The 12,256-nt window shown below is 45.3% G+C and overlaps 1 protein-coding gene across 6 annotated transcripts in view; it reads right to left on the bottom strand.

The window, feature by feature from the left end:
* The window catches only part of AUTS2 (activator of transcription and developmental regulator AUTS2), a 1,097,126-nt gene that overhangs the window by 26,073 nt on the left and 1,058,797 nt on the right, over positions 1-12,256 (bottom strand). For 4 of the 6 annotated variants that reach the window (XM_033111212.1, XM_033111210.1, XM_033111213.1 and 1 more), the window contains 2 exons: positions 1,714-2,185; positions 102-355 (listed from right to left, as the gene is read on the bottom strand). In XM_033111212.1, the coding sequence (XP_032967103.1) occupies positions 102-355; positions 1,714-2,185 (726 nt within the window). The remainder of the gene's footprint in view (positions 1-101; positions 356-1,713; positions 2,186-12,256) is intronic. The other 2 variants (XM_033111214.1, XM_033111211.1) reach the window with 2 other exon arrangements.

The following is a 12,256-nucleotide window of genomic DNA, read 5'->3' as shown; positions in this document are numbered from 1 at the left end:
TTGTAAATAGGTAAAACCTAGCAATGGGACAAGAGACAGTAGGTGGGACCACGGGCCAGGGAGAGCATTAGCCGGGGAGGTAGCCAGTGCCTTCGTCCTACCTGAGTAAGTGCCCCCGGCCGGGTGTCCGGGGACCTGCAGACTCCCCGATGTCAGTGGTGGTGGAGGAGGCAGAGCAGTGGGAGGGGCAAACATATTGGGGTGATGGGAGTGTGCGGGGGGCTGCAGGGTGGGCGTGAAGCTGTGCAGGGGGCTGTGGGTGGGCAGTGAGAGGGGGAACGGGGAGGCCGAGGGGTGATGGGGGACGTGAGGCGGGGCCGGCTGGGTCTTCGCTGGAGTGCTGCTTCTGCTGCTGCTGTTGCAGGACCAACACAAGAAACAGAAAAATAAACAAAGAGTTAAGCAATTAATTTTCTTAATAAAAAAAAAACGGAAGAAAATCCTGTCTCTCTGCCCAAAGCCCTTCTCTTGTTCTTCCTTATCATCGAGCTTCTCTGTGGCTGTCCCGTGTCACAGCCCCTCTACACTTGTCACCACTGTTGCACACACAGCGAATGGAAACTGTGGCTCCAGAACTACGGCACATCTGTGTCCAGACAGCTGAGTCCGCCACTCAGGCCTGCTCTGCCCTCTGTGGTCAGGTTCTCATCTCTATCCCTAGAGAGTCCCACACCATCCCATCCTCCACTAGCCACGTTTCCTGTAAAGCGATACAATTAACAAAGGGACTAAGAAGCAGAACCCGAGTTCACCCTGTCTGTCCACTACCTTGGAAACGAAGAAGCGCAGAGAAGAGGTGAGCCAGGGAGCTTGGGTTCCCTGTCATCTCTACATTCTGGAGGTCACAGAAATGGCTTGGGTCTGGCCCTTGGAGAAGGCCACCCCCCCAAACAGGCTGTCCCCTCACCTGTCACAGGCAGGAAAAAGCAAGTCCCTGAACCGCCACAGTCACCAGGTTGTCACAAGGAAAACAACAGTGAAGACTCAAAGCCCCACTGGTGTGAGGTGTTAGAATTACAACCCCAGGGACAACCAAGGAAGACCGACACGTGGCCCTGCACCTGTGTTTCTGTCTGCCTTTCCTCTGCAGCTCTCCTGTGCACTACTTTTTAAACTTTCCTTTGTAATTTGGCAAAACAAGACCAAAGAGGGCCTGGCTGTCCATGCATGAACTTCCCTATCTACACCCAGATTGCTACTTCTCTACGTCTGTGACCCAACTCGGAGGAAGAAAATGACAGTGAAAAACCTCAAACCAGAATACTCCTTGGTCCCAATCTTCTACCTCTGCAGGTGCAGAAAGATGAGGCTTCTTCAAAAAGCCCTCCCCCTCAGAGGCAAACCGCCTCGCTCTAGAATCTCAACACTTGGTGGTGTCCGCTGTACCTCAGGGCTGCTCCCTGCCCGCCCCTCGCCAGCGGTGGGGCTCCTGGGCACAGCGCCCTCAGCTCTCTCTCGAGCATTCTCCTCCTCCTGCCTGCACCCACTCTGTGCGTGTCTTAGCTCCTTACAGCGTCCTCACCACCCGACCCAACCTGTCCTCTCCCAAGACACCGGAGTCTCACCTGATGGCCCCTTCTGTCTCTGCCGCAGAGAGAATGCAATGACCTCTGCAATGACGTTTTCCACAAGGAAACTGCAGTCTCCTGGAGAACCCTTTACCCAGTCCTGCCTGCCCCCCAAAGAAGATGGCAGAAGAGCAGGTAGGCTCACCTTAGGCTGTTGAGGCTTAAGCTGCTGCTGTTGTAGGCTGACAAGGGCTGGGAGAGGCTGTGAGCCGAGGGGTGGCCCTGCCCGGGCGGGAGGCTCTGATGGAGCAGCTGGGTGGGGGACTGTGGCCGCGGGGGCCTCTGTGCCTGAGGCGGGGGCGCGGGCTGCAGTGGGGCCTCTGGGGGCGCCTGCGGCGGCTGTGTGCTTGGCCGTGGGGGCTGTGGCGGGGCCTCTGTGCACTGCACCAGGTCCTGGGCCGGAGAAGGCGCCTGGGGCGGGGGCTCCACCTGCGGCTGGGGCAGCGGCGGCAGGGCTTGAGGGCAGGGCTCTTTTAGCACCACGGGCTCAAAGAGGGGCTCTTTGCCACAGTCCTGGCTCTTCTCCTGGCTTCTCTCTAGACCCGATACCTTAGGGACAATCGGCCCTGCATCCTGGCTGTCATGTTCAGGGAGCGTGCCAACGCCTAACTCCGGATCTGTGGGGGGAAGCAAAGACAAAACCACAGGCAATGACATGCGAGCGTGATGCGGAGGGGAGGCCGCCTCCATGGGCACACCACACAGTCCGAAGACGGCCTCGAGCGAGTCCCATCCCCTCTGCCTGTCCAGTCTTCACCCTGTGCAGAGATGGACACGGGGAAGGAAGATGGCGGTCGCCTGTGCCCCTCCTACAGCCGTGTCCCTGAGGGGAGAAAGGGAATGGGCAGGGGAGCCCACCTTCCAGATAGCAGTCTAGGCCCCCGAGAGTGGGCAAATGAACGTTTTCCTTAATCTTGACAGAGCCTTTTATGGAGCAAATTAAGAAACAATAGCTGACAAGTTGATTTTTCCCTTTTCAAACAAATACAGTTCTTGAACATACACAAGAGAAGTGCTTTCGATAGCAAATGAAGTAATTATTTAACCAGCCACAGATGTTTCTTCTGGGCCTTGTTGACTCCCTCCCCCCTTTCCATTTTGACAGATGAGACACACTTGACACTCAGACAAATAATTTTTGTTTCCAAGTGCTAGACTTCCGGTCAAACGTCAAGCCTCCTGATGCTCACCAGCTGACCCCAGTAGCATCTGAGATCAAAGGTGCAAACAAGAATTTAAATCAAATTTACTGTCAGCTACACAAGATAGAGCATTTAAAGGATGCCCCTAGACCACACGAGGGGTCCTCCGCAAGTGAGGACAGGGTTGCGATGCTGGGCGTCGACCAAGCCTGGGTACAATGTTTACGTAGAATTCTACCATCAGGAAAGACATTTGGGAAGCAGATGCTCCTGTATGAATTCAAAAGGTATGCAGACCTCCAATGGTGAAAGAGATCGATGCCATGTTTAGGGGTAGTCGTTATCTGATTACCTCCTAAATTCAATCCCATAAAATTCTCTAAAACACAATGAAAGACAAATACGGCATTAAATATAAAGAAACGGCCCTATTTATGAGTAAGTACTTACATAAACATCTGTGGGGAAAATTACCTCCCCACATTTTTGTGCAAAAAGATGCATCCTTTTCTTTTACTACTACACAGTGTTTAAACAGGAAGAAAAGAAATTCCAACCTTCTCTGACATGAGGGTGTGTCTCAGGCATTCCTAAATGAACTACTTTGTGCGTGCACTTTCTCTTCCTGTCTCACTGTATCAAGTGTGAAGAATGCAGTGTTCTCACTGGTCCTATTAATTCCATGCACTTGTGTGTACACACTTGTAATGTTCGTTCCCTGGAATTTGAATCAAAGTAATCCCTTATTTCCAATGTCCTTTTGGTAAAACAGATCAAACCTGTAACATACATAAAAACAAAAACAAAAAATCCGAGGCTTTATTAACAAAGCACATTTCTGCTGATATGAACTTGGCTATCTTCAAGTCCCCTGACCAGCCCGGGACACTTTCGCCAACACGAGGCAAAGAAGCCCCTCTTCACAGGTTGCAGGTGTGAGAGGACAAAGCACCCAGCAGGGCCCTGCTGAAAAGTAACACCAGGCTTCTGATATCCTCCAAGCACATATTTCTATCCAGTGCCATCGAGAACCTTTCTAGGAAGATTTTTGCTTACGATAAACTGAAATTGTATGACTTCTCAAAACTTAGTTTCCAACTTGAGGGCTGAACGTGAGCATGAAGTCCACTGACATGGACAGACCCCATTCAGCCAGAAGAAGAGCTCCTGACTCAAAGAAAGACTCTGTATCTACAGACTCCCATATCCAGGGTGCTGGCTCTGCTACTCCTCCCTCCCTCTGTTTTTTCCTATCATTTTCACAAAATTTACCATAACAAGGAATTATATGAGTTTACTGAAAGTCACAGGCTGTAGACATTGCAGGCTGGTCAGCTAGGCCTCGGGCAGAACCTTAGCAGCACAAAAGAGAGTGTTTCCGTTTCCCTCGATAAGAAGGTCCACAAGTACCGGCAGGACCCTTCCCGCTCTGACAGCTAAGTTAAGATTATGATGCCTGCTGCAATACGGACACCACTGTCCTCCGCACTGCTTAGTCCGCTCTGGACTGGGATGGCAAACAATAAACACACCAACAGTTTCTATCTCATTAAGTCTGACTTCAAATTCATAACCTGCCTCCAAAAGTCAACGTCCAGACAAAGTTTCTCTCTGACATTAAAGTTTCCTTTTCCAAGGGACACCTCCCAAAGGATAGCATTTGATTTTACTTACTCCAGTAAGGAAGCACATTAGGAAAACATAGATAAGTGCTTTGCACATCTAGTTCGGCTAGATCTTTCTCTCTTTTTTCTTTCTTGCCTTATTCTTTACTTAATGAGCCTCTAGAATCTGGACAGCACAGTCAAGTTGCAGGCAGTACCACGCAGGGTGGGCTCTCCGTCAAGGCCAGGGGCTGAGCCTCCCTGTCTCTTCCGTTGCCCCAGTCTCAATACCAACCTGCACAGAGCCACAGCAACTGTGGGCCGAGCCTGCGGCGTCGGTGCGATCGCAACAGTCAGCGAGGTACCCCAACCTCGCCAGCAAACCCTGCAAATTTCTATGAAACAGTCTGTGATGAATGATAGAGAACCTAGAGGGCACCAAACTCTGGAACAAGACCAGAACCAGGGAGACCATCCCAGCACTTCTCAAACTGGAATGTGCACACGAACCGCCTAAAGACCTGATTAAAATGCAGCTTTGGATTCACTGGCCCTGGGTGGGTGTAGGGGGGTGCAGGGTCTGTCTTTCTGAAAACTTCCCGTGTTGCGCTGATGCTTGGACCATTCTGTGAGCAGCAAGGCTCTTACCAACCCTTTCTGACCAGATGGAAAAGCAGCCCAGGGCAGCTGCTGCCTACAGGTCACTTGGCTGTTGAATAAATCAGACAATTTCAGTCCTAGTGCTGACTCTGACACCACTAAGTGCCTTTCCTCAGATTTACACCATGCTGCCCCCAAGAAGCAAAAATCCCAAAACAAAGCAGGAAATGGTAACTCCAGGATCCAGTTTAAACTATGTATGTACAACCAGTGTGAAGTTAGGAAAGTTACAGAGTTGCTGCAATGCCGCCCTTCACCTGAACCCGAAAGTTCTCGTCAATCCATCACTGTTGTGATGCTGCAACCTGAGAGCCGGAGAGCTGACTAGTGTGAATGAAGGCGGGTAGGAGCTTGGCGGGCTGAACAGCTGTCCGGCTCCCCACTTACACGAATCTCTGGAGGCACAGGTTAGGCATCATGCATTCTTGCGGCTAATCGGTAATGCATTTCCTCTTCCTTTTAATTATTCAATGAATGTATCTTCCCAGTTAAGCTTTTCCATCCGGACAGTCAATTTATCTTACCGCTTCTCCACAATTGGCAAGAACACATTTTAAAAAGTCATTTTGTATTGCTCTGTGTGCTCTGAATTTGCCAAAAAGGATGAAATTTGCTGAGGTTGAAAGAAATAAAAATGTGCAAATGGACTAATCTTATTTAGAAGTTCTATTCATTACATTTTGAGGTTTAAAAAACTCTATTCTTGTGATTATATAAATACCACATCATGCTTATAATAAAAGGCATGCAATTAAAAATTGCACTGCAAACTATGTAGCAGAAAGGGTAAATAAATTGCATGGAAATTATACCTCAATAAACTTGACTCCAACACAATACATTTTTTAAAAACTTAAGGACAGGTTAGGAAAAATGTTTGATTTTGATACAAATTTGGTACAAGTTATTTTGGGAAAATGGGCCCTTTTGTACTTTACTAATAGAATGTAAACTCTACAACTTTTGTAGAGGGCAGTTTGGCAACTTTTAGGCAAACAACGAATGGCATGTTGTTTCCTAGGCATGGTGTGTAAGGATTTGGTTTGTAGACACAATGAAACAACATCATGGTTTCAACTGCAAGTTTGGAAACAACTGTAATCATTAGGGGACTGGTTATATACATGCAAATTTGGTACACCCCTATCATGGAAATACTGTATGTAGTTATAAAATGAATGAGGAATTCTATATGATAATGTATAGTATATGCTAGTTTTTATGAAAAACAGGACAAAAACATATATTCATTTTTACTAAATGCATAAAGAAGCTCTGGAAGAATATCCAAGAAACCAACAGCAGTGGTTACCTGTTTGGGGGCGTAGGTAGTAGTAAGAACTAGACAGACAGAGAACAGGGGTAGGGGGGATTTTACTGTATACATTCAAGGTGTTTTGTGATGCAAAAAAACACAAAAAAAATATATTTACATTTTTGAATCATGCAACCTATTAAAATTTTTATAAGAAAATTGACCTTACATTTAAAAATAGTCTGAGCAAGACAGAAATCAAAAGAAAAGCAAACAAAAATGGGAATTTAAACTGCGGTATGACTATAGCCGTGGAGAGTATATTTTATATAAAACAAGAAAATATAATGTGCAAGTTTCAAATAATAATGAACAATTATGAACAAATATAAATGACTAAAATTGACTTAAAAATAAATCTGATCGTAAAAGTAAACTGAAAAACAACTCAATAATGAACACCTCACACCCCAAAAAGGTACCAGGGGCATATGGTGTTATAATGTGGACCACACCTGTAAGAAACAAATTGTTCCTGTCATTTAAATTGAAAACCAACAGCAAACATACAACAAAAGAAGCAAAAGTATTATTTACAAAAAATATAATTATCTAGCTAGGAAACAAAGACAACTAGCTGACAAAAATATTAGAACTATTAAGAGCTCAGTAAGGTATCCAAATAAAGAAAAACCACAAACATCAGCAACAGAGAATAGAAAATAAAATTTGAAAAAGGATCCCCTTTACGACAACAAAAATCCCCTTTACGATCCCAATATTCATATTGGGAATGAATATAAAAAGATTACAGGGCCTACAAATTTTCAGAAATGTATCCTCAAAACTGCTTAGAGAAGTCCTACATTCAAGGTGTTTTGTAATGCAAAAAAACCCAAAAAACAAGTCAAAGCCTCACAAGTGGTGGTTCTCCTTAGAGGACGGGGGAGGGGAAGGGTTCAAAATCTGCGGGAGTGCATTTGGTGATCCCAGTGAGTGTAGGGCTGGTGGCTCTGAGGGATACGAGATGTGCTGCAATGTGAGGGTCAACACCACACAACATGTCGGTTCACCCCCTACAGACTCCCTGGACATGGGTGCAGCTGAAACTCCCAGAACCTAAATCTGTTTCTGCATATTAACAACATTTTGGGGGCGTGGTTTTAATACGCACTGACTTTTCCAAGTACCGTACATGATGTCTGTCATTTGGGAAAATCATGACAGCAATGGCAGAGCTGATCCCTGATCCTTAGACCCCAGTCGCCACGACCCACGCACGCATGTGAGTCAGTATTCCATCCTACGTATAGATTCAAGCATCTGATCATTTCACTGTCTTCTCATGTACATAAGCACTTACATACTTAAAATATATTGTGTTATTATAAATTACTTTCTACTTGTTTCTCCTTTACATTTCGTAAGGGCTTTACATACATTTTTAAGTTATGTGTATAGATAGGCATATTAACTATATATTTAATTCCAGAAAGTAAAGAATAAGAGTGTTATAAAATATTTCTTTTTATAACCCAATTTATAACCCAATTTTTTTAACCCAATTTTTATAACCCAATTACACAAAGAAGGCATTGGGTGTGGCAGGGTTAAGATTTGACGTACTACGTCCTGAAGATGAACTACTAGAAATCCAATAACTTACTGCAAAAACAAGGTACCTACCTCAGAGGGATGTTATGGAAATTAAGTCATGTTAAGCGCTTTCCACAATGTGCAGAACAAAATATATAAGTAGAAAAATATTTAATGTCATGGAAAATAACTCATGACAAAATTACTGTTAAGTAAAATAAAGCACACGTTGCCCGTACTGAGAATTATCTGTGTAAATGCATATATGTAAGCACAGAAAAATACACATCAATACGTTAACTGTAATCCCATCAGCTAGATCTAACCGTTGACTTTATTGTTTAAATTTGTGTTTTTTTAACTTTCCAAATTTACTAGGGTGACTATGTATTATTATTGTAAAAGAAAAAAGAGGTTGTATTTTAAAATGACTCTCTTCATGGACAATACTCCTCTACCATCAGAAGTCAACTGAAAAAGTGACTGTTCAAGTGTTTTTAAACAGCCCTACATACTGGACGGATTTTTTTTTTCTTAACAAAGCTCTTGGCTCAGAGCACAGATCCATCAGAGACGAGGACAGGAGACGGTGTGCATTAGACCCCCGTGTACTCCTCAGCATTTCTAACTGGATGTATTTGGACAGAAAGGAAATGGTGCATATTTTTGGTGGTGGTGGTGGAGGAGGGAGGGAGGAGGAGGGAAAGAGGGCTCCCCCAAGACACATTTCTGTGCTTCTGGTCTGTATACTCAATTAAAAAGCCCAAATAGGGCTTTCTCACTACACAGTCATTACTGCGGCAAATATGAATGAGGCTCAGAGACATCCAGGAAACCGTATGGGGCACTGGCCACGAGGTGATCCATCCACCCATCCATCCGTCCATCCGTCCATCCATCCGTCCGTCCATCCATCCATCCACAGCTTTCTGAATGTCTGATCCCTATCATGTTCAAAAGGACATGTCCTATTTTTAAATTATTCTGTTTCCTAGTACTCTACTTATCTGTCCAAATGACAGAACCACAGAGACCTCACTACATACAAGGAATGAAGACTGCAGCCAAATAAGACAAAGAATCCAGACTTTAAATTAAAGAAACATGGGAATATTAACAAATGTTGAAATGTTCAATAATGCAAAGCTCAGAAACATGGAACATAAAATTTCTGTGAATCAATATGCAATTATTTTAAGCTACTAGCAATATCCATTCTTTAAACACTTTGTGTATTCTATTACCTCAAACAAAAATCTCATTTTTAGCAAAGACTGCATATTTGTATATACTTATGGAAACAAAAATTGCACTAGGGAATTAATTTAGCAATACTTTCACTTCTCCCCAAGTTTTAGATTCTACCTTAAAAACTACATTCCAGTGGTGTTTTGCCAACAAAGTCTACCTTCTCTAACATACACTTCCCTTTATTTTCCTCCTCTTTCCCTTTTCTTCAAATCATTAAACAGAGACCAGTTTGTTCCATTAGCAGATTCAATTACTTGAACGAATGGAAGGATGACATTCAGTGCTGCCGCTCTTCTTCTCGGTCACTGAAACTGTACAAATAAATTGAGGAAAACCCACTGTTTGTTCAAGGCAAATTAATTTTCAAACACTGCAAGAGTGGGAGATCAGGGGAATGATGGGTGCTTGGCAGGGCTCAAAGAGATTCCATTTTGTGCTTGTCATTTTGTGTAAACATTAATTACCATCTGGGAGGCTAAGCTCTGGGCTGAAGTCTGCATGGAAAACCTCTGAGGGCCCCAGGGTTCCTAGTAAAAGCAAAATCCTAAATAGGAAAAAATAGCCGTCGCATCTGCTAAAACAGCAGCCGCAGATTAGAGGTTGCCGTTATTAGAGAAGCTAGTATGGATATCATCTAGTTTACCAGATTAACCCAGGATAGAGGTTAATCTGACAGGGGTTCAAGAAAAATCAACAGACTGGAGTTGAGTGTATTTGAACTTGCTTCAAGTTTATTCCCTGCAAACCTCACACCAAAAAGCATCAACCCTTAAGCGTGTGCCCAGGCGCCTTCAAGGGGAACGATCAACCTTGAGTGTGCAGACTAGAGCCCGTCAGAACGGCTTCCGCCTATAGAACAAAGCACCTGTAAAGGTTCATTGCTAGGAGCAATGAAGGACCAGGTTGATGAAGGACCACAATTAGAATGAGAGACCTAGGCTGCGATCTATTGGGGGTGGAGATGGTGGCACAATAGTCTAAAAAAACCCCAAGAGTGTCAAGGTCATATATAATGCTTCTGCTTTCCACGTCATACAAGGGAAAGACTAATTAGTGTCATGTCACATGCCCAGCACTGTGCTAGGACCTGAGGACACAAAGATGAACAGGAAACAGTCCCTGCCTCCCAGGAGCTGGTGGTTGAAGACGTAGAACATGGCACAGAGGACAAAGATGTAAAATCGACAGTCAGAAATGTGTAGCCTTCAACGTCGGTGTTTGTTATCTGTAAGGCTCAGAGATAAGCTTATACAGTAAGAGCTAATGAACACGTCCACTGGAGTCTATTGATTCTGAGGTATCCATGGTAAGGCACTTTTATCTATAACATGTTCCTGCTGCACTGGTCCCAGGGATTAGTCATAGGCCCAAATCCACTGAGTCATGTTCTGGGATGTGTAAATACCTGGCAAGAGAAACAAGGCACGACGGATGAAATCTCCAGTGACTTCTGAGGAGACTGGAAAAACTCCAAATACCAGTTTCTGAGAAAGGCCAAGCTTCCCTGTGCTGGCCTCAGAGACACGCCCTCATCATCTCTGCTTGTGTCCTCCGCCAGCCTCACTACTCATCAGGGGGCCTCTGGACAAGATGTCCCGTCCCAGGGCCTCACTGCCTCTGCCCTCACCCTCCAGGGGTCTGAGCTTCAACCTCGTCTGGCTGTTGACCCAGCGCCCACACGGCACTGTGCACAGGTGTGCACACACCCAAGTACAACCAATTTACAACCAGAGCACACTCAACACCTCACAGGATAGTTCTGTGTCTGCGTGTCAGGACAGAGTCCTAACAAGGAAAGGTTCCAAAAGGCTTTTCAATCAAACATGTATGTATTCATGCAACACGCTACACCCACTGTGATAAAGAGCAAATCTAAGGGCAGGGACATGCCACAATAAAAGCCTCATCACATTCCTTAGCCTCCCAGACAACAAGCAGACCCTTTGCTTATTGTGGAAATTTTCTAAGAGGTGAGACCCAAGCGCTGGAAGTGAATGTAACTGTAGATGTATGTTAGAAAAAATAGAGACAGTCTCCCAGTAGCTAATCACCCTACCTTTCACATGAAGAACAATCAAGGGAGGATATGAGGGAGAAGAACAGAATGTCATCTTTCTATAGGCAGCCCTCGCTCCAGTATTTGCATCACTGAGTATAAATGAGGACTCAAAGCCATCAGGCTCACAGACCTCAGGCATCTACTTATAGATCTGACACTCTCCTCACTACCTGCTGCCCCTGCCCGAAGGTGTCTGAGGGTGTCCTGTCCACAGCCAGAAGGGCAAACATTGTGTGGCCATTCTGACCCTGCTCTCTTTCTGGAGCAAAAATTCTTTGGTATAATGTGTCCTTGTCATTCTGTCTCTTAATGCAGTGACTGATTTTTCTTGGATCTGTACATGTCTGTTGGTCAATGTTTTTGATATTATGGGGCTGGAATAAGGCATCCGGCTAATAATGGTCACGCTCTAAAAGCTTAGCAGGCCCTGAAGGACTATCTTTCGGTTCAACCCTATTTTCAACACTCTGAACTTTATCAAAGATTATTTTCTCAAAGACAAAGGTAAGAGCCGCCAGCACCAAAAACCCATTGAAATACTATCAGTCACCCTACTTTGTAGACTACACTCCTGCTTCCTCGTTTCAGGCACAGATGAGCCAATCACTGAGACCCATCCAGTAAAGACGCTGGGTGGGCTGTGTGATGATGACATGTAACAGCTGCCATCTTTGAAGCCAATGCCTGGGCTCTTCCTCAGCTCCCTGGCCCTCCACATCAATACTGGCCCCCTTCACGTTTCTTCTTGGCACTCTGCACGCACGGCTCAGATGTACCAGCAGAGCTTCTGGGTGGCACAAACTCCAGTCACCACTGGTGCACTCTCTCAGTTTCAGAACCTGCAAGAACATGCACCCTCTAAAATGAGAGTGACCTGCATCGTGCAACATCCCTCTGTCGACTTCTTTTCTCTCAAAATCACTCTCTCTCCAGGGTCCAGGTATCAGAAGGGAGGTCTCAAGTTACCCCGGTAGGAAGGCATGGTTGTTGGTAGTGGTAAGCACGTCTTGTGTTCTGGAGGAAGGGAGGGAGAAAGCACAAACACCAAGCTTGTGGACCACTCTGGCCCTGGGCTCACCCCGGGCCACGAGAGCGGCAGGAGGCGGGCTGCTCAATTCCCA

This window comes from Rhinolophus ferrumequinum, chromosome 7 (assembly GCF_004115265.2).
Source record: "Rhinolophus ferrumequinum isolate MPI-CBG mRhiFer1 chromosome 7, mRhiFer1_v1.p, whole genome shotgun sequence".
Taxonomy (NCBI): Eukaryota; Metazoa; Chordata; class Mammalia; order Chiroptera; family Rhinolophidae; genus Rhinolophus; species Rhinolophus ferrumequinum.
The sequence above is the reverse complement of the archived record's forward strand: the minus strand, read 5'-3'. Positions and strand labels throughout refer to the sequence as shown.